The sequence below is a fragment of the Perna viridis genome, chromosome 2, assembly GCF_037379345.1.
Source record: "Perna viridis isolate PV_CMFRI_1.1 ecotype Kerala chromosome 2, ASM3737934v1, whole genome shotgun sequence".
NCBI classification, from domain to species: Eukaryota; Metazoa; Mollusca; class Bivalvia; order Mytilida; family Mytilidae; genus Perna; species Perna viridis.
Window position 1 is genome coordinate 58,109,575 of NC_142446.1, and position 21,392 is coordinate 58,130,966.

Below are 21,392 nucleotides of genomic sequence, written 5' to 3' on the forward strand. Positions count from 1 at the left end.
CACAACTCATGAAATCAGTGATATGTTTGTATTATATTCCTTTTCACCAAAGCCGCTCAAACTTTCGTTTAAAGCAGAATAAAATGAATCAAAGTTAATTACGCGCTTACATAAGATTGATGTAAAATGCTGAATACATACTTTCCATTGATTTTTAAGAGTTGTGTCCCTTACCCTAGGTCTACCTCCTTACGTCACATACACAAGTGAACGATTAAGCATTTATTTTGTACATTGTGCTTTAGCATTCAATTTGGTTGCAAGATCTGCGACAGTTCCATCTCACAGACGAACATCCATATCGCCCGACGAACGCCGGACAGTCAGTAAACAGGTCCGTGCATTCTGAAATAGAAAGAAAACTAGTTTTCAACCTTTCAGTGTGCCCGTGTCCCTGTTTTAATGTTAATCATTTTTAACTCCACTATATTTACATACATGTACATATGTGTTTGGGTATTGGATCAACATCACTTAAAATATCGTAGTGACTAATTATATGTAGCAAATCCTTATGAAATAGATATAAAAATTACCGTGGTCCCTTACTTGCCAATGATAAAGTCATTGACGTTAGAAATCCTTTCAGTTATTTTGATATGAATAACTGTTGTGGACTTGAAAATGTCGCTTAATATGATATGAAAGTAAAACTGGTCTATTATCTAAGAATAATGTTGATTTCAAAATAAACAAGAAAAACTGTGAGCAATGTTAACTAACTTGATGACCCACTCCCCAAATTGATAATATGGACCTCTTGACCTCCTTATTGATTTGACTCAAAATCTAAAAGAGATGTACAATAGAAATATATAGAAAGCAGATTCTGTGAAATTTGCATTCAACTTCGTTCAGTGGTATAAGAGAAATAACGGACAAAAGAAGGGTTCCCTTTGTGTGTCCATATTCACAAATGACCAAGTTCATGTTTTGCCATGTAAAAATCCCAAAATGATTTGATCAAAATCCAAAATCTAAAATAAGAGGTGCACAATTGGAATCTGAATAAAGATTCTGTAAAAGTTTAATTTAATTCCATTCAGTGGTGAAGGAGGAGTAACGGATAAGAGATGGGACGGAAGGACGGACGAAAACCTCATCACTGTATACCCCAAATAAGGTAATCATAAAAGTTGACAGATCTAAAAATTCAATGCTTAAACTTTGGTTTTTCTTGAAAATGTTTAGGCATAAGCATCTCCTTTCAATATAAGGTGACTTAAAAGTTCGTTCTAATCATATCACAAATATGTTAACCTACTAGACACAGCGAATGTTGTACACATAGGAACTAATTAATTAGGGATACAGTCAAGCAAGAGTAACCAAACAATCAAATATCGTTTTATTTCTATTGAAATTTATGAAATATGCATGTGTTATTTTAAACCTTGAAGGCAAACGAAGCAGTTGTGCAAATACAAACTGGAAAAAAGTCCCACAAACGTGATACGTCCTGACTATGTCTTAAAGACTAAAAACTCATACATGATAATCAATTTTATAGAAAATTTTGCTTACAAACATTTAAACTTTTAAAGTTCAGGAAATTCATATCTCTAACAATTGAAATAATTGATATGGCCTTTAATTTCTTGGTTTTCTCATACTTAGTAGTTAAGTTTCGTTCAAAATGACAATTCATAGATTTGTACATCAAACAACATTAAGTGGAGGCCTTTTTTGAACAAATAACTGAACACCACAATCATATGCACTTATGAATGAACACTATGCTAAGCTGAAAAAAAAAATTAATTACATGTATGATAGCATATACTGATGAAAACACTGGTAGAAATCATACTGAATATTTATCAAATTCGCCCATGATGGAGTGCACATCTCCAGCTTTAGTTATAGTAGATAATCAACCTCAATTTTATATTTATGATTTTCAATATTTGAATAATTATCCTAAGTTGTTTAAATTTTATTTGTTTACAAATAACTAAATTTATATATTTAAATGATTTCGCTATTCTGCCATAACCCTCACTGTCCCCCGTTTCCTTTTCCATGTGTATCATAAAATGGGAAGTTAACCCTATGTAAGTACTGTAATGAGCAGGTATCACTTACTTGGTGCTACACAAGTATGGCCACATCCATTGAAGCAGCATTTACCTCTACCACAATCGGAGTCTTTCAAACATTGAGATTTACAAATTCTGGGCATGTCTGATGAAGAAGGACAAGCTTCGAACATAAAATATATATTCAATAAGATTTATCATAAAACGTCTTATAAGACGGCTCACTTTTTGGGCAACATAGATAATTTTGTATACACTTACCTGGTACTATGGCGTCATTAACGTCTATTTAGTGCACAGTAAGCATTTAAGTTATTCCAAACTAAAAAAAAGTTCTGGTGAAGTATATTATTTTGACCAGAAATTAAATTATCAGGATTTTTTTTTTGCCCGTAATGCTTGGATTTTACCAAATATGGAACAATATTCGCTTGTACTAGATTCACGAAGTGTAAACTGACCAAAATTTAGTTTCATCTTATATTTTGGGGAAAACAATAAAAATAAAACCTTTAATGTATGCTAACCATCTTACGTTTTTTGTGTGTGTTATGTTGTTCAAGGATGGTTTGACACCAAGCAGTTTAAACAAATTTCAGTAGATCTGAAACATGTTTACTGGAAAGATGATGCTTTGAGTTCAATTCGTTATCATTTAGTATTTTGCAATGTGGATAAAGTGAGAATTAACCTTTGAAATGTATTTTAAGAAATCTGTTTTAAAGGCCGGTAGTAGTATTATTTATTTATTCATATTGTCATTTAATAAAATGTAAGGTTGACAAATAAAGCACAAAAAAATAGTAACTGCAAAATAGATTTTTTATAGGATTAAACACTGTTTTCCAGAATTTATCTATGTGTAAAATCGGACCATTCACTCACACAAATATACATCTGCAGGACTTTTGTGTGAGATTTGTGAAAGAATTATCCGATTTGTGCACATCGATAAATTCAGTATAAAATACAGTTATAATTACATTCCCTATCTATCTGAAATATATTAATATTTTTTGGTAGATTCTCATTCAGTGAAATTAACACCTGAAATCGACATTGCAAATGGCGGCATTCAACCGACAACGTGACAAGGTTGTCAATTTCAATATTGAAACTATATTCCTTCAAGAGTACTGTTATTTTATAAAATGCAAAATGTTACAGGCTCACAAAATGTTAAGTTTCTGTAAGCGGGGTCTACTTATTCATCTTATTCAATACACTCCTTGAAACGTTCACGTTTCCCATTTTAGCGTTCGTGCATCGTTTATCGTGCGTTTACACATCGTTTTGCTTTCGTTTAAACGCACAATGAACGCACGATGGAAGCGTTCGTTTAAACGCACGTTACTAGGGTTCGTTAAAACACACGATGGGAGCGTGCGTTTATTTTTGTACTTTGATTATTTCCTTGATTCAACTGTTACTCTTATATTATTTGCTATTATCAATTTAAATATTTTCCTATTTCAATTTTCTATTTTTTTCTTTCGTCATTATTTGTTAATATTATTATTTGTCATCGTTCGTCTATCGTGCATTTAAACGCATGCTGTGAGCATTGTCTTTCGTGCGTTTAAACGCACACTAGGATCGTTCGTTTATCGCGCATTTAAATGCACACTGGGAGCATTCGTTTTTCATGCGTTTAAACGCACGATAGGAGCGTTCATTTTAATGCACGATAGAAGCGTTCGTTTATCGTGCGTTTAGTGAGCGTTCAGCGTACGTTTAGGTATCGTGCGTGCAGGAAACCTAAACGTCTCAAGGAGTGTGTATACATTCCACGCAAAAGTTGTGGTCAATTGCACTATTGTTATCATTCTTAAGCATACAGTTTACTCAAATCTCTTTTTAAAACATAAAACCATATGATTTCTAATAGAAATGTATACAAAATTGTTAACATTTCATTTTTGTAAAATGTACAATAAATGTACTAATAATGTGAATGTTTCATAAAAAATACAAAATACTTACTAGGACGAGTGGTACACGGCGGACAGTCTTTGGTCTCGACGTTTTTACCGTTGCATACATCTTGTTGACAAATTCTAGATCTAATCCGTAAAAACGATCCACACGATTCAGGACATGAACCCCACTCTGACCATGCTGTCCATCCCTCGGGACCTAAACAAAAGACACGTTGAAACTAATAAAGTAGGCAAGAAAACAAGTTAGATGTGCCTCTTGGATTTACTTATCATTTCAAGGTGATACTGACTATCCTGTATACACTCTCATTTTATATAACTTTTATGCATAAGTTGCGATGTTTTAACCTTCATGTACATTTTCGTATAACGGTCCCTTGTACATAAAATGTTTAGTATACAATAAGCAGTATCCTGAAACATTTATTCAGAAAAAACTTTAGAAGCTGAATATAGAATGTTACCCAGATATATATATATTCAAGTCTTAACTACACCCCAACTCTAGAATCGATGAGAGGTTGCAAATATTTGCGATCTCAATTTGGTCGCTCCCTCAGCGGGATTCGAACCCCATCTCTTCTCTGACATCTACAGCAACACCGCTAAGTCCAACGCTCTAGACCACTCGGCTAACTTGGCTATATAAAAATATAGCTTTCGTTAACCGAGTGATACTTCCTCGTAAGTAAATATAATGCGCAAACATTAGCACACGATGTAACTGAACATGACAACCTCTGATGGTATCGAGTAAGACAATAGAGGATCTGTAACAGTATACAAATACAGCCACACCAAATATATAGTACATATAAAAAGTCTAATGGTGTAACAGTATACAAATACAGCCATACCAAATATATAGTACATATAAAAAGTCTAATGGTGTGAGGCAACTCTCTCTTTCTCTCTCTCTCTCTCTCTCTCTCTCTCTCTCTCTCTCTCTCTCATCTAAATAAAAGTCACAATCTAACAGGGTGATGGATAAGCACGATGTGCTCTTTTATCACCCTCCATATATCACTTCGATATATCTCCCTCTTGACCTTAAATTCTTTTCCTTGTCCGTCTGCGTATACTTCTTAGTTTCAATTGTGTTTACTTTAATTAGAAAATTAAATTCATTTTAATTAGGAAAATGAATTGTGGAAGTGTTAATTTGTTTTAATTTGCTTTTGCTGATTAATTTATCTAAATGTTAAAATACTTGTGAATTTCATTCCATTTTGACATTCTTTATATCAGAAGTAAGCAACAATTACACGTGAGTTTCGTAAAGGTCATGTACACGTGCATAAAAGGGTATTCAGTATAATATAACAAATATCGCCTGCAGCAGAGGCTGATACACAATGTAGCACACTCAGAAAATATATACTCAAGTCAGCATATACTTTAGGATGATTTAGTAATTTAACACTATATCAAGATTGAAGAACAAGAAGAAATAGACTGGAGACAAAACACGCGCATTCTTCTCTTTGTTCATGCATGTTGGTTGGATTTGCCATAAATATTATTAATGAACTTTATATATGGCAAATTTATTATGCAAATATATAAATTTAAACACTGAGAAAGGTAGAGGGGGTCCATGGTGCAGAAAAACCCAACAAACGAACGATGCTTTTTCGGACAACATATGCTATATTTGTACGTAACGATAGTCCTCCCTGCATTTTGATCTGCATTTTTGAGAAAACCATAAATAAAATCAACCAAAGCAAATCCTACAAAGATGAATTTCGAAAGTGCAACGACCAAATGACAAACAAAGATTGGATATATGGTTTGTTGCTGTTTCTGAATCAGAAATAAAATTGCACTTTGTGGGTTTTTTTGAAAACGCACGAATCAATCCCCTCCTGTCTGACTTTTATAAAGACTGCTATTTAATTACGGGGAATATAAAGAAGTTTCAAAGAAGACTTCAGCTACATAGTTCATCTAGTGAGAAGGGCTACCATCGCGTCTACTCAGAAGTTCCACCGATTGTAAATTATAATTTTTACAACGCGGATCAATACAGTCAACTGTCAATCGATTGCGTCGTTTGTTTTTGCTGTCCTATTAAGAATTCACAAAAATTAAATATATATAAATAAACATCATGTGGCTTGTTAGGCAAAACTTAAGAAGATAGACCCTGCGTAAGGGACACAACTCTTATAAATCATTAGAACGTTTGTATTCAGCATTTGACATCTATCTTATGTAAACACCTAAGTAACTTGAACTGATTTCATTCTGTTTCAAATGAAAGCTTGATTAGCTTTGGTGAAATTAATATGTTACATACATATCACTGACTTCAAGAGTTACTTGTATGTCACTTACCCTAGGTCTACCTCCTTAACAGGTACTAAAGTAAGAGTACAAACATAAAGAGACCGACAAGACAAGGATAGTCTAAAATCACATGTCAATGCATTCGCCACAAGCTGCTGGAGTAGACTTAAGAAAAGCAACATGTACTTATCAATTTATTTAAACTGTCAAACGTTGTGAAAATTTAATATGCATCTTTAGAAAGAGAGTTTCAAAGCTAAGCTTCCTCATAGCTAAAGCTCATCATACCTTGTACTTCTTCGGATATCGGCTCTGTTTCGTTATCTGCAAGAATATGTATTAGTTTTTAAAATTGCAACATCTTGCATAAATTCGTGACTGGAACAAGTAATAACTATGAATGTCTCTAAAGCCATGGTTCCCACATGTCTGACGTTGTGCACTCTCTTGAAACTTAAGTGATTGTTTTGTGATCTTTCTTGTATTTTTTCCATTTTGTACGTATTTCTTTGAACATTGATGTGCCACATTAGAGGGTAATGACTGGACTCGACGAAAGTATGATATATTGTCATGTTAGCAAGTATTGACCATTTTTTTTAAATGAAACGGTCAAACGGCTATCGGTTTTTACATATGTCAGTAATTTGAGTATTAAAGTTCAATTGTAACTCCAAGCAGTTTTACTATACACTATGTTCATCACTTGATACAATCATTTCAAAGTAAAATGATAGTGTAAACCAGATTATTGCTAGCCCAATCTTCCGTTTCCATGATGGCTGTAAGATAAACTAAATAAGATTGTGAAAATGGGTAAAAGGATAACCAAGAGAATCAAGATTCTAGCGGAAATTAAAAATATATACATATATATATATAACATTTTTTTAACAAATGTATACAAATACATACTGCCTACCTCTTCCTTGATGCAGGTTTTATCTTTAGGTCTACTCTTGGACAAAAACGTACGATTGCATTCATGTACAATGAGGCAATACGAGTGACAAGGTATGATAAACCAAGTCAAAGGCTTTAACGGATGTTACTTAACATTTGAATGACCGATATTTCAGATAATGTAAATTAATAAATAATCCTATTGTGGAAGTACACTGTTCAAAGTATGTTGTCCCTCTTCCATTGCTGTATGATTTGTTTGTTAAGTAATAGTCTTTATAAGAATCATGTAACTTCTGTAATATGTGATGTACCTCAAAAAAGGCTACACATGTTTACTTTTGTTTTAAAGGTCTATGATGAAATGTATCATCATTCATTCCAACTTGTCTGGTTTTAGGAGATAAATAACATTTGAAAATCCAATGGTTTCTACTGTGTTTTAGTGTCATTTACAGAGGTATCCCCTTAATTTTAAATTTAACAGTACATTCTATATAATTTTCTATATAATTATATCTCTTATGAACAAGGGTGCTATGAAATCCACATATTATTTTCTATTTACTTAAGCATTTTAAACAAAATATCAAAAACGAAAATATTAAGGCGTTCAAAAAATGTATCATATTTTGCACGATTCTTAGCTCGAGTGCTACTTTAATAAAGTGGTAATTCTATTGTATGAGAAACTTACTTGGTGCTATACAAGAATGACCACACCCATTGGCGCAGCATTTTCCTCCACCAATACAATCAATGTCTGTGGAACAGTGCTCAGAACAATCCCAGTCTAGGTCAGTTGAAGGCGGACAAATATCGGTGTCTGAAACTTATGAACACTAATAATACTATATTTGCATTTATCGTTCAGATTTTTCGTTTGTGCTATTGTTCCTATGGTGGTTTGACATTATGATTTTCAATCAAATGCATATGAACATGATAAAACGTTCTGACAGATGGGTACTCCAAACGATAGTATTTTAAATTATTATCTGTATAAATCAATTCAAAGTCAAATTGTATTAATTGATTCCGTATTATTGATTCACATGACTGAATGTGGATGTCATATGAATACAAAAAAAAGAGAAAACAGTAAAACAAGAAGACTTCCTTTCAATCTTTTTTTTTATAAATCAGTATTTTAGGTTTGACTTCATAGGCTACAGTAGCGAAAACATTGACTATAATATATAAAGTTATTCAATATCGAAAATGATTTGGTTTTCCTAATAGTTAATATAATGTTTAGTTGATAACCATTATCATTATATTTTAAGTCAATTTGCTTTATTTTAATTGGTTCGAAATGAGGATAAAATTATGCTCTATTGTATCTCTCAGATTGTGTTGATTTTTTTATCTATTACCCTCTCGTGAAATAGAACATTCGGTACAAGAAAATTAATAATATATAGGTAAGAGAGCGAAGTTTGTTACCCTTGAAAATACATTGCCACTTCGGCTATGCCTGAAAGCCTTATGGTGATTTTCTTCAAGTAATGAAGTAATCTATCACCCTCTTAGCTTAATGTTATAATTTTTAATGATGTGCGTAAAACTGTCCTCATTATCTAAGAATAATGTCCACTTTAGATTCCGTTTTAAAGCAATGCAGTAGTTGCTTTCGTAAAGGGTATCATCGATGAATTTACTGTCCTTGGGAATTTATATTGATTTCAAAATATAAATTATGCCCTCTCTTTAGCTCGTGTAATTTTTAATTTGGACGACAATAATTCATTCTGCTCACCAGTTGTTACATTTGCCTGGTTTATATTACAACATATGAATGCCTTCCATCATAACTTAATTTAGAAGACTGTACTAGTCCTCAGCGTTCCCTCGGACCATTAGGCAAAAAACATAATATGTCGGTTTCCTTCTACCCTATTTTGCTTTTTTTGTGCCTACACTAACCATTTTATGCCCGATTTGGTAGCAGAAAACAAGACTTATTTTAAGGGGCTTACAGTTTTACTGGGGCCATTATTGCAGACATAACACTATAACAATGCCCTCTGAGTAAGCAGCTATTGCTTAATTGATGACTGAAGCTGACCAAAGAAGTGATAAATCCTTTAGTTAAATTTATTGTTAATTGTACCTTTGTTTACCTTAGGATCATTGTCTTACACGTGTAGATTACGATTAGTTTAAGAAATTCAAAAGGTAATTGTATTGACCTATTTGACAGTCCATTTTATGGCTAAAGGATGACCAAAACAAATCTTCAAAGATGCATTTGGTGTAGTTTAAGCTTGACATATGTTCAATCAAACGTTGGACTTTAGTAATAACATATCAAGCTAAAAATAGACAAAATTACATGGTTTTTGTTTTTATTTTTTTTTTTAAATTATCTACTTTTGTTTGAATTTTGACATTTTTGACAAAAGTCTGATTTGTTAAGATTGTTTTTTTTTTTCATTATACATGTACTACAGAAATTAAATAGAGAACAACATATCAAAAATGTTTCCATTTTGATCGTTCTAAAAGTTATTGTCCTGAATAATAACAAACCATTATGGAACGACAGACATAAAGATTGTACCCGAAATTGGCACTCTCCAAGATTTATAGTTCTTGATTTTATTTGATTTTGTTGATTTTAGTGGGAGATGAACCTTTGATTTTCTAAAAAAAAAATCATATCTGAATATAGAATATGATTATCGCCATGTAAAAATATAGTATATGTATACCGAAAAGCATCGCTGATACGGAGTATTTTTACACAATCGATCATCTCTACTATTGGCAGTGTCTGAATTATATATGAACTTGCACTTATATTTCACCTTACCGGTCGTCGTTTGGCAGTTTTGTGGTTCACAGATATTTTTCTCAAAGCTGTTTCCTATGCAGAAATCAGAGTTCCTCTCTCGAACACATGATCTATGCCTACTGATGGTTGTGTCACCACAGGTACACGGTGTCCATGCGGACCAGCTAGCCCAACTTCCTTGAACTAAAAATGTAATAAAACGCTTGTTACATGTATTGTTTACTCTTTTGCTACCTTGAAAAGTACTTTGCAATTTTTCACAGTCATGATAGACTATTACGTAAGATTTCATTGTTACAATAGACCTTCTCTTTGTTAGTCGATGAGCATGCATGACGTATTATTCTGATGTTAGCCTCTGGTAGAATAAAAGAATTTATCTTACAGAAGTATATATTAAGTATGCTCCATGTATGCTCATCAACTACCCATGAATCGTGCTCAATATACGATTTACGCGAGGAAAATTATTTTGTTCTAACCAAGCCCTACTTCGAGGAAGAGTATATTGAGCATGCTCATCAACATACCATAAACGGGTTTATTGTCCTGCTTTAGTCAAGATATACTGTTCCTTTAAATTCATTTCATTACAAATCTAGTTATTATTATTTACAATGGGAAGATATAATATAAGATTCGAATGAGAGCAGAAACTTCACACACGAACGAGAGCAGAAACTTTAACTGTGTACTCATGCCATGTTTGTAATCTATGTACATTCAATGACATTTGATCTGTTTATGTAACGTACCTTGCTTGGCTTGTTGAAGACATTCTTTACTCTTGCCACAATCATACCCATGAATTGTTAAATCTGCTGACTTAAGTTCCCCATTGTCTAAAACAGAACATAAGATTACGTTAAAGTGTATTTCCTTCCAGATAATTGTAACCTTATTAAACGAATGGTGGAATATTGGAATCGCCGTGCCCGTCCGTGCGTCCGAATTTCGTATCAATTGTCTCAGATCTAAATAGATGGATTGATTTCAAAGATGGTGTGTGGTTTTATATGGATAGGGCATACATTGTAAGCGATTTTAGCTGCTGTCCAATATTAAATTCCTGCATAAGTGGGGCGTGCTATGCACGAAAACGCGCAAAATTTCATGTTAACAATGAATTAATTGTTCCGATCACATGTATGTTTATATTTTCAACCACGTTACTTTAGTACAAGTAAACTGATACTGTACATGCAATAAAGAAAACAAGGTAGGCAACTAAAATTTTACCTTTATGTTGAACTTGTTGCTTTAAAGATAGGGACATACCATCATAAAGGTTGCTTCATATTTACTATGAACATAATTTTTATATTCTGGCAAATTTATTCAATGGTGTAGTGATGTATGTTTTGTATGTATTTTTACAAACTTTCAATTTTATTTCTCATACAGCAAAAGTATACAAATATAAGAACCATGTACAGATGTATAAATATACACATAGTTCCTAGTTTCGGTGAAATTTCTTTACTATTGAATAAAGATAACACTAGGAACACGTAGTCCAATAGTTGTTGTTTTTTATGTTCATTGATATTCGTTTTATGTTGTTTTTTTTGTATAGAGTAATATAGATTAGACCGATTTTCGTCTTTTATTAATAGCTTCGAATAATTTATTTCGAGGCCTTTTAAAGCTTGCTCTATAATATGAAGATTGAAGATCATGTGGTGACCTGTTCACTGCCTGGCGTTTGGTTGATGACTGTCTCGTTGGCAATTATACCACATCTCCTTTGTTTTCACTCTGTCCGACCATTATATATAATATCTTGCGCTTAGAGTAAGTTTTATTAGATAAGCGCTTAATAAGTATTGTATTATAATAATAATAATAATAATAATATCTTACCGAGGTTTGCACCAAAAACAGGTTTAGGTTCCAACCTCCAGTACCCATTAGGATTTTCTCCCCACATCTGTACAGTTAACACAGTGAGATCCATGTTCTTCGTAGGATCAAGCCCTCTGCCTGGTAGAATTATAGATCGTGTACCGTATGGTGAAACCAAAACCCACCGAATCTGGCCAGCTTGTGGATGGTCTACTTTTAGCGACACTTCCACGTGTTCGATATACCTGGCATTGCATTCAGCGATTTTTATCACAAAGTTATTCAATTTTGTCCTAAAAAATTAAAATAAAAGTGTCATCTTAATTTTGGCGTTCGTTTTTGATTTGTTGTGTGTGTGTGTGTGTGTGTGTGTGTGTGTGTGTGTGTGTGTGTGTGTGTGTGTGTGTGTTGTTTATTTTTTTTATTCATTTTCCCTTTCGTTTTAGGCTAAAAACCACTAATTCCACTTCCCATAGGCTTCTATGCTAATTTCACAATATTCAATGGCTTCTCTAGACTTAACCTTAACTTTAACCTGCAGAGGACTATATATCAGCATGATTCTACATATGTCAGCTCACAATCCGCAGAACGGCATGTGGGGTTAGCAGACTTGCAGTGCAGTACTGGTCACCGGAAGTGAAGGGTCTATAAATAGCATGGGAAATCCCAGTGTTTTCACAAGATAGGGGTATATTTAAAAATCATTATGGAGATTAGGCTTCACATCACAAGAAGCAAAATGCACCTATAAAATGTACAGAAATGTTTTTCCTTTCAGAAACTGTTTAAATTTTTTAAATAAGATGAGAACTTTTTTCACAGCACTATGAGGAACAGGGGTAATTTCTGCGTAGGACTATTTTTGCGTACGTTCCAAATGCTCATTGGTTGAATTGGTGGTCTGTAACCTTTAGAAGAAAAAAATAGCCCGCACTAAATGGACAAAAGGAATACAAAAAAAGTTTGAAATGGTGAAAAAAAACGGATGAGATTTAAAACTGCGCTATCTTATGTTTGATCTTAAATAGGGTTATTCGTTAGATGACAACGATAACACGATGCCAGGGATTTTTCAAGTATATTCGTGTTGGACAATAGATCCGTTTAAGGTGGTTTTGTTATACATTCCTAACTCTTGAGTGTAAGTATTTGTAATAATCAGACAAAATAGGAAAAATCTGAACATCCATGTCAAAACCCCACCGATCTGACAACTTAATTTCACTCAAGGATATTTTCTCTATTTGAAAAGACCACTATTTGACCTCTGCATCACTGGATTTGCTCAGAAATTTGTCAATAGAATGTTAAAACAATGAGGTTTTAGAAAGCATTATCTGCCCTTGAAATGTTCATTTTCAGTGCATTTCAATGAACTCATAACTCAGTTGACCAAAAATGACATGGACAATTTTGTCTCGTTTCCTTGATTCTGAAGGTGCAGACAGTCAAATTAAACTCTCAAAATGGTGGGGTTCTTCATACCATGTTTTATCCACTGCCTGATTCTTACAGACACTGACACTTAATTAGCTCATGTTTTGTTCAATTAGCAAGGCAGAGGTTTATTAATCTTTTTACTCGGAAGTCATGTGACTTCTGAGTCTTAAAACCATTTGATGTCAATCACAGGGACTTCCGATTGATAACCACCTTAAAAGTACTTCCATGGCGAAAGAGATCTGGCGGATAAATATTAAAATGTATCAGATTGATTATTTCGTATATATACATTGCCCGTTTTTACAGTATACGATTGAAATTATATTTTACTTGATGGATTGCCAAAGAAAAATTCAAATACGTATATAGAAGTTTGAACTATATTTTATTATTGCCTTTAATATATATTTATGGGTTCCACATGATTGGCTACGTTTAAAGCTAAAAATAGGTTGGCAAAATTACACATTGAGAAACAAAATTAAAAACGAAATGAAACGTCAAAGGAAAAAAAGAAAAGAAAACAAAAGCGACATTTAAATTGAAATTTTGAATCATCAGTAGTGTTCTAGTAGTGGTGAAAGCGCTGGTCCCGTTGTAAATATTAATTTTTTTTTTTGGAAATACGGAAAGAACGAATTACTAACAGCGGCTTTAAATATCTCATGACTTCCAAGATTCATCGTCATCGGCGATCTATTCTACCAAGAAGATATTTATTAACGTTTATACTTTAAACTTTAAGACTGTTATTTGTTTGCTTTCTTAGATATTTCTGCCGGTCAATAAAAGTATTATATAACAAATAGTTCATGATTCATCGGATCAGTTGCAAAGAATGGACCCATTGATTGCTAAAAAAAATTAAATCGTCCTCGGCTACGCTTCGGTCCGTAATTTTTGGGGACTACCAACCGGTACATATGACATGCAATTTAATGAACAATTTTCTTACTACAATAGCTAATGGGCCAATAAAAACGTTTGGTATACTGAATGCTTGTACATGTACTCAAATTACATAGCGCAAAACAATTTAAAGTACATTTCATCGAACTGCAATCAGAACGAAGTAAGCGACCATTTCTTTTATATGAAAGAGTAATCAAGGGAACCAAGGTTATAGCTATAATCAAAAGAATGTAATCCAGGGACAAAGACCAGACAAAGTGTTACGATCATATTTGGATGAATCAGACTCACAACGAAAAGTATAGCGCAAGCATTAACTTTGGCATTTATTAAAAAGATTGTAACAGTTAAGTAATTTTTGTTTCAACAATATTAAAAGCAAGAACAAAATTACAAAACTATTTCTACTTACGGCATGTTGAATGACTTAAGTGTCTCACAACTTTGCAAGGATGGTACGTTTTTCCATTCCATACTCCTTCTCACCAGTTTCCCAATATTAAGAAGACCAAATCCAAAAGTCGAAGACACTATAAAATATATCAAATCATTATGAATCAGATTATTGATATTAGTATTGGTACCATATAATTTGATGAACTGTCTATGCTTAGAATGCACTCGGGTGTTTGGGTAATAAAATCACAGACTTTCATTTAAGTTATTATGGAAATTGAGAATATTCTCATACTTTAATTCCAATTTGTACCAAATGTATCGGTTTAAATGTATATATTACCTTCGAAAATCGGACACCTGTCTTATCCAAACCAATTCCAGAGTCCAAATGCGGTCGATTTAGACAGGTTTAACTGTATTACTTATACTCCTGTTGGTCATATCTCCTTATGAGCTTTAGACCGTAAGTCGTTCACTAGATTTTGACTACATGTCCTCTATAATTGATTTTATGTCTTATGTAAGTTTTGGACTGCAAGTCCTACATAAGCAATTTTACTGTGCGCCATAAATAAGACTGACTGAGTGTACGTCCTACTGAAGTTTTGGCTTGTATGTCCTACATGAGCTCAACATAAGTCTTTAAATGTAAGTCCTACATAAGCTCAAAATGAGTCTTTGACTGTATGTCCTACACAAGCCAAACATAACTCTTTGAATGTAAGTCCTACATAACCTTTTGTCAGTACATAAGTTCAACATAGGTTTTTGACTTAGTGAATATCTTACTAACGTATTTGATTGTATGTTGTATATAAGGTATTCAATGCTTGTCCTATATAAGTTTTTGATTGCGTGTCCTATATAGGTTTTTGATTGTATGTCCTACACAAGCTATTCAATGCGTGTCCTACATAAGTTTTTGACTTTATGTCCTACATAAGCTATTCAATGGATGTCCTAGATAGGTTTTTCATTGTATGTCCTACATAAGCTATTGAATGCGTGTCCTATACAGGTTTTTGACTGTACGTCCTATATAAGCTATTCAATGCGTATCCTATAAAAATTTTTGACTGTATGCGCTATATATGCTTTTCAATGCGTGTCCTAGATAAGTTTTTGACTGTATGTCCTACATAAGCTATTCAATGGATGTCCTATATAAGTTTTTGATTGTATGTCCTACATAAGCTATTCAATGGATGTCCTATATAAGTTTTTGACTGTATGCCCTACATAAGCTATTCAATGGATGTCCTATATAAGTTTTTGACTGTATGCCCTACATAAGCTATTCAATGGATGTCCTATATAAGTTTTTGATTGTATGCCCTACATATGCAATTCAATGCATGTCCTACAAATTTTGTCCACTGTAAGTTCTACAGAAGTTTTTATCGGTCTTAAATATCTTTTGACTGCATGTCCTATATAAGAGTATGACTAACTGTTGCTGTATAAGAATGATATATATACATATTGGATAAATATGTTTTTATGTCAAGAGCGTTAAAATGGTATTTATCCTTTTTAAGCATTTAATTGTAGTCCAAATTGACACGATGCCGCACATAACCTTATGACTTAGATGTCCTTTTCATGCTTCGTATCCTACATAAAACATTGATATACAATTTTGCGTAAATTTCTTAGCTAATACCAGTATGACTTACATTAATGCAGACATGCCCCACGTAAGCTTTTTCAGTAAAACCTATATTTTTGTGGGTTAATGTCCTACATTAACTTTTAACTGCATGTGATGATGTTGACTAAATGTTCATGAGCTTCTGTCAAATTGTTCATGACTATATATCCTACATGAGCTGTTGACTAAATGTTCTCATTACCTTTTTACTATATATTCTACGTGACGAATTGACTCCATGTCCAACTTATTCTTTTGACTATATCATTTCTTACCTGTTAGATTGGCAGCATTGGTCATATAGTAGGTTTGATCGAAGATGTGACTTCGCGATGTTTTAACCAAAAGATGCATTACGTCTCGATATGTTAAGCGAGGACTAAAAAATACAAAAAAAAACATATTAAAGAGAACGTGAACAAAATGAATGCATAAAGACAAAAAAAAACTATTAGAAATGAAAAAAAAAGAATCAAAGTCAACATATGGACTCAGAATAAACGGCGAAAAACTACCCATACCCGGAGTCAGTCTGGTTTATACTATTTCAGTAAAATGGGTTTCACACTAATCCTAAGCATGTGAACCCCCCAAAATTCAAAATCATATGAGAACAGCAAATGCTAGAGATTCCCGACATGAAGCTGACGCAAAGATGAACCAGCTTGATGGAGCCTCAACCCTCTCCATTCCTCCAGCCTAATGCAGACAAAAAATCATAATACCACATTATGAACTTAAGATTTGGGAACACAAAAACAAGTATTAGAAATATGCTATTGGTACAGCATTTAAACTTAACCGCACGAAATGAGAAAGATACTTCGCATCGTAAATAACAAGGATAGTGTTTTTTTAATTCTATTTAATGCCCGTCTTAACTTGCAACATAGTTAGTTTCCTTGTGAATTTAAGGGAAAAAGAAATTGAAACGTTTTCCTTTCCTTAATTTAATCATTTACCGACATCATTATAAAACAAGTTCTATCTTTAAAAATAAAGATAGCCGACGCAGTAAAATTTGTTCCTTTTACTTATAATTTTCTACATTTCAATTGGGAAATAAAAGATGGCACGCAATTTTAATTTTCAATAGATTTTTTCGAACGCCATTAAGTAATCAGTATTTGGCCAATTGGGAAACAGAATTGTGATCAGGTGACATTCGTTTCCATAGAAGAGCGTCCTTAAGGTCAAAGGGTGAAAAGCTAAACTATACCGACTGCGTCGGAAAAAAAAATAAAATCCTCACTATTTTCTTTTACTCATCCCCAATGTGATGACAAGATATATCTTTTGATTTGATTTATTTTAGACTAACAAGGAAATACGATAAAAAGGATATACAGTGTGCATCACTAAAACATTAATAAAAATCCATCACAGTTGATTCTATCTTTCAACAGGAGTTGCACCCACTATCAAAAATGAAGCCCGGCCAGTGTTCGTATACTAGTCCGGCTGAATATTTAATATTGGTCGCAAGCACATGCGGTGTGGTCTAACCTAACAAAATCTGTCGAGTTGTTAGGTTTATTATTTTTCCCTTGAGTATCGTTTCGTTGGAATTCTTAGACAGGAAATAGGAAAAAAACACTGTCAAAGTTGTTTTGTTTGTTTTTTTGTTTTTTGTTTTTTTTGGTCTACCGTATTTAACTAAATGCCTACTTTTTACAGGGACTTATACTTCATACACTTACTCTGCTAACTAAATACCTGCTCCTTACAGGGACATACTTCATGCACTTACTTTGCTTGGAGAGCTAGAGAAACGGCCCCTGATACCATCGGAGCAGCGGCAGAACTCTGGCCAAAATTACGCGTGTAGTTATTACGTATGTCAGTGGTCCACTGAAACACCAAAAGAAATCATGTTAAAGTCATAGGTTTAGATAATAGATTCTGATACTTTAGAAGTGCTTGGTTATCAAAACAAATATTCCACATAGTTTCTATTAATTGACCAACTTCATTTATTGTTGTGAAATTTCTTCTCCAAAAATGTTTTAACATGTAGATTGAAAAGGGGATCAATGCAAGTGACTCCCGCTTCTTCGTTCCGATTTTAGAGTTTGTTGAATAAAAGACACTAAAGCCATAACATACATAGCATTAACACTATAATATCAAAATATTTCTTTGTCGACGGGTAAAAAAATTGCTATCATTACGACTCAAAAGTGACGCTAAAGTGTAAAAAAAAATATGATGGTGAGAGGAAAAAAAACGAAAGTAAAAACATGTAGTAAGAAATAAACATATTACTATCGGACTCAAAACTTAATTTAATAAGGTACTGAACGCTGTCTAAAACAAATTTTTTGGGACTTAGAAATTAATTCGGTTAAGCAATGTGTTCGGTTTATCAAGTTTCAAAACAAATATTAATTTAAAGACACTTTAAAAAAAATTAGTTTGGACAGTTATTCGGGTTTCCAGGATTCGGTTTAAATAGGATTCACTTAATTTTGAAATGGTTATTAATACAGTGTAATCTATCTTCACCGAACCCTATTGTTCGAATCAAACAGGTGTTCGATTTATACCAGGGATCAAAATAAAACAAATTTATATAGACAGTTATTCGTTTTTTTTCTTCATGTATTGGCTTGTCGGGTTTCACTGAGGTTTACAAAAAAAATCCGACATCTTTTATGTTAACCCAAGTCGTCATTACGCAATAATCGACTGGACGATGTCATTTTATAAGATATGCGTTTATTTATATGATTTAAGGAATGTTTTTAATTTTTAACAGGTTATACGAAATAACCTTGTTTGCGGCAGTCTTCAGTTATATAAAAAGTGGTCTATAAAAAGTGTAAACTGGTCAAACCAGTTTCTTTTGTATAACCTTTTCAAAAATTAGAAACATTCATTATTATTCAATTTCTATTAAGTGAAATTCCATATATTATTGACTAATGTTCGAATATTAGCCTAAATAAAATTAAAACTGCCAATACAATACAAAATACAAAAGTGCGCCAATACAGGATTTAGCCGTCCAATACGTCATATTGGCCAGGTAAAAATCCATATTGGCCAAGGTCAATATGACGCAGTGGACTAGTTAGACAACAATGGTAAAATTGCGTAAGGTTTTCCATATTGACTGAGTTATTGATCCTCGTCAAGCAATATTGGACTACGGCTAGCCTACGCCTCAGGCCAACATGGCTTGTCTCGGACCAATAACTGAGTCAAAATGGGAAACCTTACTCAATAATACTATATTACTAATTGGTTCGCAATCAATACGCTATTTTGTATGAGATTATTTTCAACACGGAATGCGGACCAATCGATGTTAATGACGTCATAGTACCAAGATAGGTTATACCAACCAATCAGAAAGCTTGTTACAGATCAAATTAAATTCTTTTAGTTTAACGTTCTGTGGCAGATATCTAATAGGTTCGCATATCCTGTTTTTCAGGCCGAGTCGGATGTTAAATGTACTAGCACATAGAAGAAACATTTGCATACTACAGCCGCGTAATTGGTTAAGCAACAGTGGCTACCAGCTCAAAAATCTTTTATGTGCCCCGGTCGGGGATTGAACAAACAATCTCATGCCCTCGAGAATGGCACGCTACCGCCAGACCAACGATAAATCACGTTCATTTATAAAAAGGCAGAGTTAATGATTCAACCTAACAGTTCATGTTAACTAATAAAACTAGTATGATATTTTTAATGATGATGCCTTTCTATGAATCTGAGATGGACATGTTGAAATTGACTTCACCACGAATTATCAAATAAAAATCGAATGTAAATCTTTTCTGTATCGCAATCCCCTAATGTCATGAATTCTGTCTAAATCGAACCCCTTTTGAACTTTGTTTTTTTACCCGCCGTGCCTGATTTTTTTTTTCTGTGCTAGCAAACAGAAACAACAACCTACATATTACATCAACTGGTCACCTTATCATGATTCCTGTTCTAACTCAATATACTTACTATACGCCGCGTGAAACTGACTCCAAATTTTAAAACCAATAGTCCGAAGTACGACCTGATCGGGGATGAAATCCATGATCTCACGCACTCGAGGAAAGCACGCTACCACCACATCACCATCGCAAATATTGGTTCGATTTAGACAGGTGTCGGGTTTGCCAAAGTTCAAAACATATCTAAATTGATATAATTGGCCTTTTAAAAATGTGTCTCGTTTAGATTTTTTTTTTCAGGGTTCGATTAAAACAAGTTTCACTGTACACAATACTTACTAGTCGATGGTATCTGGATCCAGGTCTAGCAGTAAATGCCGCTACCATCATTGCACTGCATTCTTCACCGGAAGGCATTTTCATCAGATTATGTTGGACACCTTGGAATTATATTTAATGAACACGAGTTTATAATTTAATTTCAAAAGTAACACGGATTCTGATTGGATAAAATATTTCGTCCATCATCTCATAGACTAAATTTTGTAATGTGACAAAGGTCATCAACCTTTTTACTGATTTACTCCATAATTTTTCAAACTAAAATCAAAATACAGCTCTTAGATGGTATAAACTTCCCACTTACACCATATACTATCCCCCATTCCCCATTTCCTATAGAAAAATCCTCATTGCGTATTTCTTATCAAATATTTATTATCAAATTTAAGTTTATATTTATAAATTCTTCAACATTTAAACTGATATTTTGAATTTAGTTAAATATAGTTTTCATGTCAATAAATACTCTTAAAACAAATTCCCCCATCCCCCCATACAATATCCCCATCCACCATCCCCATTCCCCATCCCCCCATATACCATAAATTGGGAAGTTTTACTGTATAAAGAATGACTGTTATATTTTTCCGGTCTATTTGAAATAACTTCAATCAAGTGGTGCATATTTTCAAGTGTGCACCACGTGATTCATGTTATTTCTTCATAGACCGAAAAATATAACAGTCATACCTTAAATAATTTGGCACATTAAGTATACCTAAGGGAATATGATTCAAACATGATTTTGTGCTCATTTTAAACAGAAATTTATTTTTCCTTTTACAATTAATAACGCCAAATATGTTTTTTTTCTATCCTAGATGGAAAACAAAGAGTTAAAAATATTGGTTGTTTATATTCAGAATTGATTGTAAACAGACATGATGCGAGTGTGCTTTTGGTCGTGGATAATCCCTTTTGGGATTC

The 21,392-nt window shown here is 33.2% G+C and overlaps 1 protein-coding gene across 1 annotated transcript in view; it reads right to left on the reverse strand.

The window, feature by feature from the left end:
* Window positions 1-209: 209 nt before the first annotated feature.
* LOC148626230 (neuroendocrine convertase 2-like) overlaps window positions 210-21,392 on the reverse strand; it is a 40,340-nt gene continuing 19,157 nt past the window's right edge. Inside the window, exons 10-21 of the mRNA XM_088570060.1 lie at window positions 20,463-20,563; window positions 17,975-18,075; window positions 16,500-16,603; window positions 14,587-14,704; window positions 11,835-12,109; window positions 10,727-10,813; window positions 9,990-10,154; window positions 7,872-8,006; window positions 6,560-6,595; window positions 4,023-4,175; window positions 2,086-2,202; window positions 210-345 (exon numbers count right to left, since the gene is read on the reverse strand). Of these exons, the coding sequence (XP_088426186.1) occupies window positions 242-345; window positions 2,086-2,202; window positions 4,023-4,175; window positions 6,560-6,595; window positions 7,872-8,006; window positions 9,990-10,154; window positions 10,727-10,813; window positions 11,835-12,109; window positions 14,587-14,704; window positions 16,500-16,603; window positions 17,975-18,075; window positions 20,463-20,563 (1,496 nt within the window). The 3' untranslated portion in view covers window positions 210-241. The remainder of the gene's footprint in view (window positions 346-2,085; window positions 2,203-4,022; window positions 4,176-6,559; window positions 6,596-7,871; window positions 8,007-9,989; window positions 10,155-10,726; window positions 10,814-11,834; window positions 12,110-14,586; window positions 14,705-16,499; window positions 16,604-17,974; window positions 18,076-20,462; window positions 20,564-21,392) is intronic.